The 17703-nt window shown below is 45.9% G+C and overlaps 1 protein-coding gene across 2 annotated transcripts in view; it reads left to right on the forward strand.

Annotated features, from left to right (window-relative positions):
* SEPTIN10 (septin 10) overlaps window positions 1-17703 on the forward strand; it is a 379629-nt gene that overhangs the window by 226141 nt on the left and 135785 nt on the right. For both annotated transcript variants that reach the window (XM_078658118.1, XM_078658119.1), the window contains one exon: window positions 751-847. In XM_078658118.1, coding sequence (XP_078514244.1) covers window positions 751-847 — 97 coding nt within the window. The remainder of the gene's footprint in view (window positions 1-750; window positions 848-17703) is intronic.

A 17703-nucleotide genomic window follows, 5' to 3' on the forward strand; every position in this document is an offset into this window, starting at 1 on the left:
AGAGGGGAAGAAAAAATAAATGACAAAGAAAGAGAAAAGGGATGGAAATAGAAGAAAGGAGAAAAGGAAAGAAAATGTGAAAGAAAGGCAGTAAGAAATTTAAAACAAAAGACCGGAAGAAAAAAGAAAGACGAGAAGTTGAGAATGAAAAAATAAAGTAGGAGAAAGCAGCAAAAGTTTGGAGAAACGAGAACAAAAAAATGGAAAGCGAAAAGGAGCAAAAAAAAAAAAAGTTAACAACCAAAGCAGAAAAAAGGACCGAAGGAAAGGGAAAGAAAAAAACAAAATAGCAATCACTTAGCCTTAATCACTTATTTTATGACTAGTGGGCTGGAGGTTGAAGCAATTACCCAAATTTTGTTTACTGCATATAACTTGAAACTGTAGACTATTTTAAAGGACTTATAGCTTTAAACAGTGTTGGAGGGTAAGCAGTATATATGTTAATGATGTAGGGTGGATAATCATTAGCTATGTTCAGCATTTTGTTTTTTGTTGGGTCTAGAACTTCTGTTACTCCATAGTTTTATTACATCTTTTTTTGATCTTTTATATAAATATATTTTGCATTTATACCTTAATAACAGATGACCCAAAACCATTTAAAAAATATCTTCTTTGGCCCAGGAGCGGGAATAATCAAATCTTTTGAAATATGAATCTAAAACCAGAAATGTGTCTTTGCTGTGTGTCTGCTTTGCGCATTTCTTAATGCAAGAGGCTTGACTGATGAGATAAAATATTTTTTAGGCACAGCTCCCATTCGCTGTTGTGGGAAGTATGGATGAAGTCAAGGTTGGTAACAGAATGATGAAAGTTCGCCAATACCCCTGGGGAATTGTACAAGGTAATCACATATTTTGTGTAACACATGTGCACATATGTTGTCTTTCAAGTCATAATTGTAAATGGATAAATCCCAACATTGCTGCACTCTTCTGTTCGTATTCTTGCTGTCTGTTGATTAGCACCTCAATAGATGTGGGCTCCCTTGGACATGCCCTTGTATATGGCCCTACTAGTGCAGTTTGTGTATGCTCATACAAAAGCAAATACCACCAATTCAGCATGAAAAAGCAATACATGTGATTCCTGTACTCTACATGGAGTGTATCAACTAAGTTCTCCAATTTATTTAGTGCACTTGATATAACTAAAAGGTATCACATGAAAATCATTTTGGTCTATCCCTTTGTTGTTATCATTGAAGAGATCTCATTATACATCATTGATTTTGGAATATTGCAAATCATTTTTTTCTTCAAAATAGCAATTTTGGGGTTTGATAAAAGTAAACACATCTTATGTTGGGACCACCACTTCACCCTGAGGATATTTTATACATAGAATTATAGATGGGCAACTCCTAGCGGTTGTGAGTTGCATCACATGGACAAGCGCAAAGCTTGAGTTGACTGCGATGTCACTTAAAACTACGAGGTGAAAAACACCCCGTTATTCACTTTTTAGCAATCTTTAATTTTGTGCTACATATGACCCCTTCAAATCTTTTTATCCCTGCATTTGACTGCAACACAGGGGCAGAGGAGTAATGGGGGAGCCAGTAGAAACAATACTCCCCTTGTGGAAATCATTCAAAACATTCCTGTGTCTTTCAATCAACTAACCACTCACTTCTGTCAAGCCTCAATGATTTTATCATACACAGGAAGGTACCACATCTACATTACTTATGCTCTGAAACTTTTTATTATTATTATGTGTACAGAAAATGGCGCATCACAATTCATTTATAAACGTTTTCCATTATTAAAACCATGCATCATTAACAATTGAGTTTTTTTTTACTATTATAAGCAGAAATAGAACATAAATCAGTAACCCCTCAAGTCAGCGCAACAATTAATTTAAAATCATTTGTAACAAATGAAGAAAATAAGCAGGGAGAAAGATTCACAAGACAGTACATAGTGATCAGTTCCAGTGTTTCTGGCCAATTGTAAATTCAAAGATGTAATAGGTTATGGTTCTTTTTCCAAAACCTCTTACAATATTGCAATGTGTAATCGATCCGGCATAGCACCAGATCCCATCAACGCGCTTTGGTGGCACTTATGGTATAGTTCCACCTTCTTCAGGACAGGACAAAACTATAAATCTCCCAGAAACATTTACAATGAGACAAATTTAGACCTCCATAAGAGAGTAATCACAATGGCTCTACTATTTATTTTTTAACCATCAAAAAGTAACAGTGCATCCAATGTTACAATGGTACCTAAGAGTACCTGTAATAGTTCAGTCTGCAGACAATATTTCAATTTGAAGGTAGCAAGCATACCGTCTTTTATTGTCTGCTGCTGTGCCTTAAAAATCATGGTGTCCATAAATCTGACAGATTATCAGTTCACGTCCCTTACTCGACTCCACACTCTGGTTACTTTTCAGGATGTCCCATCTTTTTCCATGTGTAGAGCTGAGCAAGCCAGGCTCCACTTGCAATCACAAACATGCATTTTCTCCTTTTGGGAGGCTGCCTTGTCAGGGTGACTTTGACAAAGCGGGAACGGAGTCTCCTGCTAAAATTTATCTACATAGCACTCCAGCAAAGAAGTACGTCAAAGCCTGATTCCACTATGTAAAGCACTTTATTTGACAAAAGTGTACTTGGCAGTCTTCTGCAATAAAACCCAACGTGTTATTGCTCTTCCTGGAGCCCTGGTCATGGGTGAAATGGAAGTGTCCGCTTATGAAATGACCACATGTTTTAAAGACTTGTTGATTCATTTAAATAAGTGGTCTGCGGGGCTGATAACTGCTTGGGGGAGGCGCAGCCCCCTCATTTAACTGGGAAAAAAGTGCCCTGGGGGATGGGGTCTGCAGGGCCAGGCCCTAGGCCTACCCCCCTTGCATGAGATGTCATGAGGGATGTTATAAATTATGTCATAGCACATGTCATGAGTGACATCATATGTGAGGTCATAAGCAGTGCTTGGCTGGGGTGAATTTCTGTTTTGTTTAGTTCAAAATGTTAATGTTGTCACTAACAAATTCACCTAGTTAGAACGTTACTTTAACCTTTTGTTTTTTTCATTGAATTATCTAGGTTTTTTTAAAAAGGTCCTTTTATCATACCTAACTATAACGTTACCTTAACCTTTGTGTTTTTTCAGTGAATATATGTATAATATATGTATATGTGCATATCCATAGTATGAAAGGACATACACACATATATATATATATTTATTTTTTTATTTATTTAAATACGGTTTAAGAGACATGGGCTAGTTTCATTTTTGGTCCATTTAAAAAATTATTTCCCAATAGGGAATAAAAAACATATATGAAAAGAAATAAGAAATATCTGTCTCAAACCTCTCCTTTAAAATGAAAGAAACCAAAGGAAGCACAGGCCCATTGTAAAGCTTAGGCTATACAGCCAGAATTAAACTGACACTGTACTTTTAAGCGTTCATCTTTCCTCCAGTGTCCCATCATGCTCCAGGAGTGACTGTTAAGTCAGTTCATTTTTAATGGTCCTGTCAGCAAAATCCTGGTGCACTGAGCTCAGCCTTTTTTTTTTTTTGCTCTAATGGCACACATAATCTTTATGCACCACTTACATGGAGACAGACATTCACAACAAAAATAAGTAATTTGGTAAGCGAATAGTACCACTGCAAAGCTCAAAGCTGACTTCCAAAAGCTAGGGACAACCAGACCTTAGATCCCTTGACTTTAAACTTGTGACATGGTGTGTCACCATTAATAGAGAAAGCTTCATAATTAGGCACACAGAAAACATCCACAAAATGGCACATCATGCTGACCAAATACACAGAAATGGCTGCTCCGCCTTTCTGCAAGCTACAGATAACTTTGTAGTAAAGGGATCTGCTGTGTTCAACGTCTTGGGATCGAAGTTAGAGATGGCAACTCTACCCACTCTGGTATAGAAGTGAGACTCTAGTAATTCTGCCTTGGATGCAGATGAAGTGGGCCTCCTGATATTGGAGACTATTTTGCTAAGGAGTTAACCCTCATAGAGTGCTCAGTGATCGACATCTTTCTAACCCCCAAAACTATTTTCAGATCAGTACTGTTTGCCATTTATCGTCTACTCCTAGCAAATTGAGACAAACAAGGCCACTTTTTGCAAAAAATAAAAACAAACAATGGAAAGCTTCAAAAGATAGTTGGATCTTTAAGGAAGCACACTAGTGAATGTGCACAGAAAATGGGGAAAGTGGAACTAAACATGTTGCAAGTGAAGGATGCTTTCATAAATAATAACACAAAAGATCAAGAAGCGTGAATGTTAGTTTGTGGACGTCCATGATGCTCAGTGATGTAGAGAATGGCACCTGGTGGAACAAACTGTAGGTTCTTGGTCTGCCCTCCACAGGGCTTGGTCGCCCCACTCACTGCTGCCGCTCCTGCCTGCCTTTGCCGCCTCCTGCCTGCAGATTCCTTCCCTCGCTGCCCGCTACTCCTGGGAATTTCCCGCTGCTCCTGGGAATTTCCCGCTGCTTCTTGGAATTTTCCGCCGCTGCCTCCCTGCGGCCCCGCCCCCCTGTGATTCCATTCGCCGCCCCGCTCCCGCCACCCTGCTGCTCCTCCCTCCCGGCTCCTTACTTATGACGCCCCCCAGAGCGACCGCGCAGCGGACGCGCGCAGCGGGAGCACCGATTGAGCGCCGAAGGTGCGCCAAAGGTAAGCCCGTCTGCGCCTGGCCCGCGCCCAGCGCCAGGACCCCTGGCCCTCCCCCAGCGCCAGGACCCCTGGCCCTCCCCGCCGAGGCAAGACAACCCGACTGACCTACGACGACGCCACTCTCAACGCACTCAATGCCTACCGGACCCACGCCTGCTGCCGAGCCACCCCGAGATGCACCCACGGACCCTTCACCTGCTGCACCTGCAAGTTCACCTGCCTCCGAACCTGCCCCGCACCCGCCAAGACAAACACCAGCAGCAACCACCTCAAGTGCATCCTGATCAACACCCGCTCCGTCCACAGACACGCCGTGGAACTCTGGAACCTCCTCGACGCTACATCACCGGACGTCGCCTTCCTCACGGAAACCTGGATGAACGCCTCCTCTGCACCCGACATCGCCATCGCCATCCCGGACGGGTACAAGATCATCAGGAGGGACCGCATCAACCAGACCGGAGGTGGCATCGCCATCGTCCACAGGAACACCATCCGCATCATGACCGACGCCAACGACTCCTTCGCCGCAGCCGAACATCTCCACTTCCAGATTCACACCGACCCTGAGACGACCCTCAGAGGCACCCTCGTCTACAGACCCCCGGGACCACGCACACAATTCAGCGAAGACATCACAGACTTCATCAGCCCGCACGCCCTCCTCTCCACTGACTACATCCTCCTCGGGGACCTCAACTTCCACCTGGAGAACAACAAGGACCGCAACACCACCGCCCTGCTGGAAAACCTCGCCAACCTCGGACTCAAGCAACTGGTCAACACCCCCACCCACTACTCCGGCCACACGCTTGATCCCGTCTTCTCTTCCAGCAAGTACATCACCTTCAGCCACGCCACCGGACTCCACTGGACCGACCACAGCTGCGTCCACTTCAGCTTCAAAAGATCCACGACCCACCACCACCCGCAACAGGTACCTCACAGGAATTGGAGCAAGATCTCCGCAGACCAGCTCACCACCTCCCTCAGCCAGAAACCACCCGCCAACACAACGGACCCCAACGAAGCAGCCCGCAACTTCACACAGTGGCTGACCGCCTGCGCCGACGACCTCGCGCCACTAAAGAACCCTCCCAGCAGACCCAGAAGCAAGAAGGCATCCTGGTTCACCGACGACCTCAAGGACTCCAAGAAGACCTGCCGCACCCTCGAGAAAGCCTGGCTCCTCAACCGGACCACCGACAACATGACCGCCCTCAAACACGCTACCCGCAAGCACCACCAGCTCATCCGCACCACCAAGAATAAATCCCTGAAGGAACGACTGGACAACAACGCCCACGACAGCAAAGAGCTCTTCACTATCGTCGAGGAGTTCTCCAACCCCAGCACCGGCACCAACGACATCACTCCGTCACAAGACCTCTGCGACTCCCTCGCCTCGTTCTTCCACCGCAAGATCGCCGACATCCACAACAGCTTCGGCGCCCTACCCACGCACCCAACCGTCGAACCAACGCCCCCCAACGCCACCCTTCGCACCTGGACCACGGTGACCACCGAAGACACAGCCCGCACGATGAACACCATCCACTCCGGATCACCGACCGACCCCTGCCCACACCACGTCTTCAACAAAGCCGACTCCACCATCGCACCCCAACTCCGGAACATCATCAACGCCTCCTTCAACACCGCCACCTTCCCAGAGAGCTGGAAGCACGCCGAGATCAGCGCCCTCCTGAAGAAACCTACAGCGGACCCCACCGATCTCAAAAACTTCCGCCCCATCTCGCTCCTCCCTTTTCCTGCTAAAGTCATCGAGAAGATCGTCAACAGACAGCTGACCGCCTTCCTCGAGACGAACGGATCCCTCGACCCCTCGCAGTCCGGCTTCAGAGCCAACCACAGCACCGAGACCGCCCTCATCGCAGCCACCGACGACATCCGGACCCTGCTCGACAAGGGGGAAACAGTGGCCCTCATCCTCCTGGACCTCTCCGCTGCGTTCAACACGGTCTGCCACCGCACCCTAGTCCACCGCCTCAGCAACATCGGTATCCAAGAGAAGGCACTGGAGTGGATAACCTCGTTCCTCGCCGGAAGAACACAAAGAGTCCGCCTCCCCCCGTTTCGCTCCGAGGCCACTGAATTCATCTGCGGCGTCCCGCAAGGATCTTCACTCAGCCCCACCCTCTTCAACATTTACATGAAACCTCTCTCAGCCATCGCACGCCAGCACAACCTCAACATCATCTCTTACGCCGACGACACCCAGCTGATCCTCTCCCTCACCAGAGACCCCGACACCGCCAGAACCTGCCTACACGAAGGGATGAAAGACGTCGCCGAGTGGATGAAGGACAGCCGCCTGAAACTGAACTCGGACAAGACGGAAGTCCTCATCCTGGGATCTTCGCCCTCCGCCTGGGACGACTCCTGGTGGCCCCCAGCCCTGAGCACCGCACCCAAGCCAACCGACCACGCACGCAACCTGGGCTTCATCCTGGACCCCTCCCTCTCGATGACCAGACAAGTCAACGCCGTCTCCTCATCGTGCTTCAACACCCTGCGTATGCTTCGCAAGATCTTCCGCTGGATCCCGACCGAGACCAGGAAGACTGTCACCCAGGCACTCGTCACCAGCCTGTGGAAAAGTAAATTTTGCCATGTTCTGTGTCTCTACGTGTCATCCATCATATGTTATGTGTGCATGACCAATATGCGTATGTTATTCCCCATGTCCGATTCAAGACGCAATTACAGTTGTGTCCTCCTCCAGTATGCCAGTTTCCAGTCCTCGTGAATACTACGAATATCAGGCCTATGTAAAGCTACGTTGCCACGTTTCTCAGTGTGCACGTTATTTCATTATAAAGTCCCCGTTTCCAGGCCTCAACAGGGCCCGGACATCAGATTCAGCTCCTGTCTCCTGAACCCTCGCTGAGGAGCGATCCAGCCCCCACCTGTATCCTCGACCTTTCACTTACTTCCTGCCTCGCAGTGCCCGGTGCAGCTTGGCTCTGCCTCTGAGTCTGCCAAGACTATGTTATGATTCCAGTTATCAGTTTAGTCCTCCTTCTCTGCATTTCTAAGCTACTGAACTACATCAATAGTTTCCGTCATTGTCTAGCCTATGCGGCTCCATGTTAAGAGAAATACTGTATTTAATGGTCATTTAATATTCTTCATCACGCACTATATGTAGAATAATGCATGGTCCAGTCTCAGAGTCTGTTAGCTTTTCCCCTCATGACTTCTAGTTTATATCAACATGTTCCCTAAACATCAGATACTAGATAGGGTTTAGGTACATGTCGCTCCGACCCTCCAGACTTTAGTCTCTGCTCCTAGCACAGAGTTCATAGCCCCCAGCTTCTCCTCGTAACACGTCATTGCCAGTTTGCGCGCACCACCAGGTTAGAGGTCCCGGCTCCTTAGGTAGCCCCCTCCTATGTTTCCGCCCATTCATGACATATTCTGTTACGTTTGTATCACATGTCTGAGTTACACCTTCTTTTTACTCTTATCTTTCGCGACTGCTACGCGTCACGCCTTCTGCTCCACCCACTGCTACGCCTACTGCAATGTAATGCTATGTGTTTGCGTTATGTATATATGCTCATGTATTGTTATTAAAAGTCAGCGCGCTCATCCCAGACCCAGCCCCAGCAGCTGCTGGGCCCTGCCATCCTATTCCTATGCAGGTTGTCCTGTTCCTGTCCTTATGCTGTATTAAACCTGCAAAAACTCCTACTACCTCGAATCTTGACTCTTATTTATTGAGCTATCTGTTATGATATATGTCTAGTCAAAAATAGGGTATTATTTATTTATTTACCACATAATGGCGCCCGAATAGGGACTTGCCCTTTCCCCACGCGTCGGTGAAGCCACGCCGACCCCCTGACCCTCTGCAGTCATGACGGAACTCTTCTGCGCAGTGGCAGATATTTCTGCTTCAAGTATCCCTCAGGCCCACGGAGGAGACGGAGGAGGCGGTCCAGCATCCAGACGAGACGGTGGAGGAACGCGGCGAGTCCCGACCAGAGCCCAAGCCAAGAGTCCAAGGTCCGAGGTATCCGGAGGTCCACCCGTAACTGAAGTCCGAAGTTCGTCGTCGTAGCAGTCCAGTCCAGTCCGAGGCCTTCCGTTCTTGCTGCCCGGTGAGTACCGTTACTGGGGTGGTATCTAGACAGGGTCAATTTAATTGACTCTGGTCTGTGGGTTGGTGGTACACAGTCCCACAAACGAAGTGTCCACTTCGGTGGATGCGGGTCCTGACGTGTCTCTTTAAAGAGACCGGTAAGTTTTGTGCTGTTTCAGCAGTGCATCTAGTTTCTGTTCTAGTCAGTTCTGTTCTCGAGAAATTTCAAGTATTTCCAGGTAGTATTCTGTTCGAACTGTTGTTTTAAATGTTTTTTATGTATTCCAATGTCGTGGTATGAATGGGAAATAAGTATCGTGTTTATTGTGTATTGTATTGTGTCTAGATTACAGTTCAGTCATGCCCATATTTTCCAAGTTACGTCAGTTAAAAACTAGAAAGGGTCTGCTGGAAGCAGCAGTTCCCGTCCCGCCCAGGGACAGTCCAGGTCACTTTATGTATCAGAAGCATGGCATAAGCGCCATATTGTATCTAGATTTATGGGTAGAGTATACCAAACAGTTAGAAGAAAAGTATAGATGGCCCGTATCGGGTACATGGGATGCCGAATGCATCATGCGAGTAGAAGAAGCATTATGGAAAAAGAAAGCCAGACAGTCACAGAAAGATGCCATCGAGTTATGGCGCAAAGAAGCTCATAAAAGAACCGAAAAAGAAATCAGAAGGACAGAACTAAGTAGAGAATCCCAAGAACGAGCCCAAGAAAGAGAATTAATCGAGATAGGTGAACGAGTTAGAACTGAGCAATCAGACAGACAGAGGAATGCCCTCATTAAGGGTATGTATCCTCTTCTTGCTGAGGGCTTGCCAAAAGCGACCCCAGAGGCATCCAGTAATTTCCCGCCACCATTAGTTCCGACCAAGCTACGTCACAAACCGACCGCAGCTGATATTTTTATTTCGTCCTATCTGGACGACACAGTCCCCGAATATGCAAATCCTGTTCGCGCTCCGCCAGTCCCTGTAAATCAGGTAATTCCTGCTCCTCCAGACACCGGGGTGCCCTTAACAGCCCCCCCGGGTCAGCCCGCCATACAAGTCCAGCCCACGTTACAATTACCGACCCTGCCAGGACGAAAAGCATCAGTTGATGATTCTAGTTTAGGGGCCGCAGGAGGAGGTCTTCCTCAAACCCCGCCGCCATACAAGCGTTTATCAGCACTCGAATTACATGCTCAAGCATCACAGCGTACTCCTAAAAGTAATAAGTCTGTTGCAGAGATCAGGCAAACCCTTGGCGAATGTGTCTATGACCCAGTTCCAGGCGAGTTTAATATGGTTTTATATTCCGTACGCGTAAGGAGAGTGACCGAGTATCTAGTCACCCTGCCGAATATGAAAGAAGATCTAGACAGGATATATCGTTTCATCCGTACAGGGGATGACCCACAAAGTATTAGTGATGCCATGTCTCAAAGGAAAGCCGAGATTCAGCGCATGATATTAAAGTTCCTAATTAACTGTCTAATAAGAGAACAGGATTACCCGTCTAAAGACCCGGAAGAAATGAAAACTCTGACAAAGTGGAGTGATAATATAGCCGAAGGAAAGCACAATACCATTGGTGCCATGGAAAGTATGTACAAGAAAATCCTTAGAGAGATAATAAAGATACACGAACAGCGTAAAGCCGCACAAGTAAGCGAGAAAGAAAGTACCTCTGATCCTGAAGAGGAAGACGACGAGAATACTGCCAGAATAGCGTATGTAGGAAAACCTAGATTTCCAGATCGCCATTTACGCCTAGAACACAAGTCAATTTTCCATCAGTCAGCACCAGAACAAGGTTCCCTAGAACAAGTATTTCAAGCTACCGATCACATTCTGAAATCACGAATCGGTTATAGTGAGTTAAGTACTATGCATGAACAGGAACTAGTCCGATCAGCAGTCAGATGGATTACTGATTCTACCACTTTTCCAGACGAAATAGTGGCACAAATGTTTCTGAAAATGCCCCCAGCCGAGCAGCGACTGGTGGGTATGTATATGATTCAGCACCTCATTAGTCTGTATGAGGGTCAACATTCTGATCCAGGCCCGTTACATGATATCTTGAACGAGTTACTCCAGTACAAATGGAGAGGTCTAGGTACCGATTTAATTAGTGTCATTCTAGAACAACGCCACAAATATAGAACATTCTTAAACCCGCATTTTGTTCATGTCTCACCCCCAGAAAGTAAATCATTCTACATAGACAGACAGAATCCGTTACGAGAAGTCCACCCAGTCAGAGGAGCGGGTGGCGAAATGCAGCGAGTGTTTGTATACACTCCGATCACAAAGATGGAACTCCTCGAAATGAAGAAATTAATTCCCTGTCATGACAAAGATCCAGCAGGGTTCCATAGAGAATTAAAAGACATGCTCCGTATGGGAGAATACACTTACCCAGATATCATTAAAATGTTAAAGGTTCTGCTGCCCGCAGGGGTGTATGAAAAGCTAAAAGAAAAAGAATGGGAGGTGGGAGAGAAAAAGATAGATTGGGCAGTCCTAGAAGCAGAAGATAAGATACGTGTACCAGGTACTGGTCTTGGAGAGAAATGTAAAGAATTACTAGAATTATTAATTCAAGTTTTACCCAGATTATTAACAACGAGAAAAGAAGACTGGGATGCAATCTCAGCCTGTAAACAGAAACAAGATGAAGATATTAGTGATTTTTATTCTAGGTTTGAAAAGTGCTTTAGTATCAACAGTGGTCTCAAGACAAGTAGTGAGTCATACCCTCACCTTTTCGTTACCAAATTAGTCGAGAATTCAAGTCCACCAATTAAAAACCGAGTTCTGAAAGTCGAAAGTACCTGGCAAGCAAATACTCCGTCCCAGATGCTCCAGATGCTCCAGTACCACCAGAATAGAATCAGGGAAGAGCAAGAACATGAGAGAAAACGTATGAAAGACACGAAAATGAAAGTGCTAGTTGCACAATCTGTTCCTCAAGACAGTCAGAAGAGGGGTCCGAATCAAGTCAGTCATCCTGCAGCTCCCGTTAAAGGGAACTGCAATTATTGTAAACAGCCAGGTCATTTTATAAATGAGTGTGCAGTTCTGAAACATAACATAGCTACTGGTAAGACTAAAGAAAGACCACGTCCGCCTAGACAGGAACAAGTTTCACAGACTCTTCAGCCACAGAATGCACCACAGACAGTTACAGCACCGCAGCCTATTGCTGCAACACAGCATGTTACATCGCAGATGTACCAGTATGCACAGTCTGAGTATCCAGAGTACCAGCCATATTCATGAAACAGCCTAGAGAGGGAGGTAGGCTTGCCTCTCATCGAGATACCTGTAGATCAAGAAGGTCCCTATGTTCACAGTCAAGTATTAGGGAAAGACAGAAAGTTTTTGATTGATACAGGGGCAAGTAGGACCACAATTAGTCATGCCGAAGTTCCAGGGGCTCTGCTCTCAGGCTCAAGAAATGTTTCCCTTGGATTTTCAGGAAAGCCTATCGTTAATGAGATTTCAAAGCCAGTCACTCTAGAAGTAGGTCCATTGTCCCGCACTACTGATCTGTTACTTACTAAGTCATGTCCAGAAAATCTATTAGGCATTAAAACACTGAAAGAGTTAGGTGCAGTTATATGTTGTTCCCCAGAGGGAATACGATTGTTCCTACGTGACTTTAAGGGTCACTATGTATTACGAGATTTTGATTCCAGACTGTCTAAAGTTCCGCAGCATTTATGGGCGCAAGGTCCAACTGATGTAGGTTACATGCAAATCACACCCCATCGTGTGACTCTCAAACCAGGTGTAGTGTTACCACGAATCAGGCAGTATAGATTGCCACCTGAGGCTGTAGCAGCCTTATCCAAAATTATTGACGAGCTCATGGCTCAAGGAGTAGTTGTAGAAACTGACTCCAATGTATGTAACTCTCCGATCATTCCAGTCATGAAACGTACTGATCCAAATGCACCCCCAGTATATCGATTAGTGATTGATTTACGGGAACTTAACAAATGTATTATTCCGCAGTACCCAGTTGTCCCAGATATCTCTTCCCTGTTAACTGCTATTGATTCCGAAGCCACGTTCTTCACTGTCATAGACCTCAAGAACGCATTTTTTAGTGTTCCCATCCATCCAGACAGCCAGCTTCTTTTCGGATTTTGTTTAAATGGAAGGAGCTATATGTTTACACGAGCTCCTCAAGGTTTCACAGAAAGTCCTAGTATTTACAGTCAAGCACTTAAGAGACAACTAGACAATATTCACATGCCAACTGACACTGCCCTGCTCCAGTATGTCGATGATCTATTGATCACAGCCCGTTCTGAACGTGACTGCGAGCGAGCGTCACTGACGGTTCTGTATTTCCTAGCCGAGATGGGGCATAAGGTGTCCCCTTCGAAGCTTCAATTCTGTGTCCAGCAAGTGGTCTACTTAGGACACTTACTGTCCAAGAGGGGTAGGCAGTTGACACCAGACCGTATCCAGTTAATAGCGAGTCTTCCTCAGCCCAAGACCCAGAAGGAGGTACGTGCTTTTATCGGCCTTACTTCTTATTGCAGACAATGGATTCCTCAGTATGCATTTCTAGCCAAGCCACTGATACAGTTAACGACACAGGAGGCAGCCGTATCGACTGTTCTCCCTTGGACATCTGAACATACACTTAGTTTCAACGAGTTAAAGAAAGCCCTATGCCAAGCTCCAGTTCTAGCTACACCGAACTACAGTAAGCCTTTTACACTTTTCGTTACTGAACGTGAAGGTACAGCATTATCTGTTCTTACACAAGATCAAGCAGGACAATACAAGCCCTGTGCTTATTTTTCGAGCACACTAGATCCAGTCGCCCAGGCTCTGCCTGCGTGCCTCAAGTCAGTTGCAGCCACAGCACTAGCTATCAGACAAAGTGATTCCATAGTCTTAGGACATACCTTGACAGTACAAGTCCCACACTCCGTGGAAGTTCTTTTAAACCGAACACAAACACAGCACTTGACAATTGCACGTTTAACAGGTTATGAATTGACACTGTTTCAGCCACACATAGATATTAGACGCTGCAACATCCTGAATCCTGCTACACTGTTACCATCAGCTAGTTCAAATTCTGCCACACATGATTGTGTGGAAGTAGTTAACATTACGACAAAGCCAAGACAAGACCTGACAGACATTCCGTTACCAGATCCTGACCTGACACTTTATGTGGATGGTTCATGTATGAGAACTAGTACAGGAGAACTAGTCGCCGCGTATGCAGTGACTACTGACACCGAAGTTATTGAAACACACCGTATTGATACCCTGTCCGCTCAAGCAGCAGAGCTAGTTGCTCTGACACAAGCCTGTATACACGCCAAGAACCTGAAAGTTAATGTTTACACAGATTCACGTTACGCATTTGGAGTTGTACACGACTTTGGAGTGCTCTGGCAGGAGAGAGGTTTCATGACTTCTCATGGAACCAAGATTCAGCATGGTCTCCTTATTCAAGCTCTGTTAGATGCAATACATTTACCGACATCTATCGCTATCATGAAATGCAAAGCACATACGAAAGTCACTGATATTATTTCCCAAGGTAATGATCTAGCAGATCGCACAGCCAAGCTTACAGCACAGACTCTAGACAGTCCAGTTAACATGACACACACTCCAGATCTGACTACATGTATGACAGTTAAGGACCCTACTCAAGATGTCATAGATATCCAGTTACATGCTACTCCCGATGAAACCAAGAAATGGTCTGAACAAGGAGGGGTCCAGACAGATCAAGGATGGGTGACGAAGGGTAGGACCGCATGGTTTCTCCCCGACTCTATGGTTCAAGTCATCATTAATACCGCACATAGTCCAGCACATTTAGGAGAAAAAGCTATGTTAGACAGTATCCAGAACATTTGGTTCAACAAGCATTTACGAGCTGCAGCCAAGCAGAAAGTCCGTACCTGTATGATATGTTGTCAGTTTAATCCAGGTAAAAGTGTCCCGGTGGAACAAGGTGGTTTCCAGCCCCCTGACCACCCTTTTGAGGTCCTCCAGATGGATTATATTCAGATGGAGCGATGTCGAGGTTTCAAGTATGTCCTTGTAGTTGTATGCGCTTTGTCCAGATGGACAGAAGCATATCCAGTCCCAGATTACACAGCCGCGACCACTGCCAAGCAGTTGGTTCGTGAGTTTTTCCCTCGATATGGACTCCCTAGAGTCGTATATTCTGATAACGGTCAGCCATTCTCATCTGAGTTGATGAAGCACGTTTCCCTGTTGTTAGGGTACCAGTGGAAGTTTCATTGTGTACGCCATCCTGAAGCAGCCGGTCTAGTCGAGAGACATAATCAGACTCTGAAAATTCGAATTGCCAAAATATGTAAAGATAAGGGTGTGGACTGGCTAGTAGCTCTGCCAGTTGCTTTGTTTTATATGCGCATGGTCGCACATTCCAGATCAGGTCTGTCCCCGTATGAGGTTGTATTCGGCCGCCCCCCTAACATGTGGGGTACTCCTAGACCCCGAAGTATTACTGATGTTTCATGTAATATGCTGACAGATTACCTAGCTTCCTTGATGTCTGCCCTCAACTCATGTCGTTCACAGGTTGCCGCCACATTTCCAGACAATACCGAGGTGGCACCGCATGAAATCGTTCCAGGTTCGATGGTGCTCGTACGTAACTTCGACAGATCAAGTCCGCTGGAGCCACGTTGGAAGGAGCCCCGTCAGGTCCTCCTCACCACCCGTACAGCTGTGAAATTGGAAGGACGCCGCGGCTGGGTGCACCTTTCGCACGTCAAGAAATTCTACGGATTGAAACCGGTCTCCAAGAACATTTCCCAGGATATCAAGACTTGTCAAAACATTGTTCCTAAGGACTGTCCCGCAAATGACATTGACACAACCCCTCCCCTGTTAGAGAAAACTCCGCAACAGGAGTATAAACAGAAATTAAGGTCTAGTAAAATAAGTCAGCCAGTTTGATTGTCTAAGTCCTCCCCTAGGTGAAACGGTTAGACTGTTTCTGACATGTATAAAATAGACCCCCATAGTGAGAGAGTCAGTCAAAACTCAATCCGATGTATCGTTTTTCTAAGTTTCATATTATTTCTCAGCCTTTTGATTTCCTGCACTAGTTACGCATTTTTCCTGTGTTTTCCAGTTCCTCATGTAAATAAGCCTTCTAATGTTACAGTAGAGCACACGTTTAGTGATCTGCCTCCTCACGAATATTCATACCGCCTCGCTATGCGTAACAATACATTTATCCGCATGTTGCATTATTCACATCAAACCAGCAATGCCACTAATTGTTGGGTGTGTGGTCGACTCCCCCTTTCCAGACGTCAAAGGGAGTTCTGCCACTTTTTCCTTATCCTTTTTCACATAATGGTTCGTGTGGAGCATGGTCCACGTTAACGTCATCCTTAACAGATATGTCTTTTCTTAACAGCACATGTTTCCCAGACAAGCAAGGTTTCCCCCACAGAACAGGTTTAGATCTAGAAAATGAAGTGTATAATTTAGGTAACTATTCGTCGAATTTTATGGTCCTGAATGTTCAGTCTGATACTACTCCAGACTCACCTGCTATTTCAGTATTACCAGTCAAAGGCGAATTATGTGTCCGTAATTATGGTTCTGTACACGTAGGACATAGTGATTGTACTACTATTATCCAGTATAGTGACAGTGGGAAATCTATTTTTAAAGCTTCACGTCATTCTTATTTTGTTTGTGGTCAAACCGCATATGTTCGTCTGCCCCTCGATTGGGAGGGAACCTGTTACATTGCCTTCCTACTGCCACCTGTTTTCCTAGCCCCACCTGACTACCATAGGAATTCCTTCCTAGTACATACTAGACACAAGAGAAACCTCCCGATTGTCGATTATACTGAAACTGCTGCAGAGCAATTCATTGATATTGATAAAGGTGTGTTCCCTTATTTAGGTACAGTTGTAAACAGTAAGCTAATCCGTAGGTTAACAAGAACCCTTGAAGCTGTAGTAGATGAGACTACCTCCGCTCTAGGTAACTTAACCGAAGAGCAATCCTTTATGAGAATTGTTGTGCTCCAGAATCGTCTCGTCCTTGACGTCATACTGGCCGATAGGGGCGGGGCCTGTAGAGTCATCGGATCCAGTTGTTGCATTTTCATTCCAAATAACGCGCCGTCTGTTTATTCAGCTATAACCAGACTTCATAAAATTGCCCATCTGTTACACCAGGATCCAGGCACCTGGACATGGTCCGGTTGGTTCTGGAATATAATTTCCGCCTGGGGATGGAAAGTCCTGTCCTTTCTAGGTATCGCAGTAGCGATCATATTCAGCTGCTGCCTCTGTATACAATGTGGCCCTGCGATTTGCGGCATGTGTGCTACCTCTTGTATTCCTAGTCCCAAGCCCCGTTCTAAATCCCGTTCCAAGACAATTCGAGATGAACAAATGGTACTGTATGAAATGATAGATGGTATCATGAATATTGATGTTTCCTGATGGAAACGTAGTGACAAGGAGGGAATGTGGAAAAGTAAATTTTGCCATGTTCTGTGTCTCTACGTGTCATCCATCATATGTTATGTGTGCATGACCAATATGCGTATGTTATTCCCCATGTCCGATTCAAGACGCAATTACAGTTGTGTCCTCCTCCAGTATGCCAGTTTCCAGTCCTCGTGAATACTACGAATATCAGGCCTATGTAAAGCTACGTTGCCACGTTTCTCAGTGTGCACGTTATTTCATTATAAAGTCCCCGTTTCCAGGCCTCAACAGGGCCCGGACATCAGATTCAGCTCCTGTCTCCTGAACCCTCGCTGAGGAGCGATCCAGCCCCCACCTGTATCCTCGACCTTTCACTTACTTCCTGCCTCGCAGTGCCCGGTGCAGCTTGGCTCTGCCTCTGAGTCTGCCAAGACT

Source organism: Lissotriton helveticus, chromosome 8, assembly GCF_964261635.1.
Source record: "Lissotriton helveticus chromosome 8, aLisHel1.1, whole genome shotgun sequence".
NCBI lineage: Eukaryota > Metazoa > Chordata > Amphibia > Caudata > Salamandridae > Lissotriton > Lissotriton helveticus.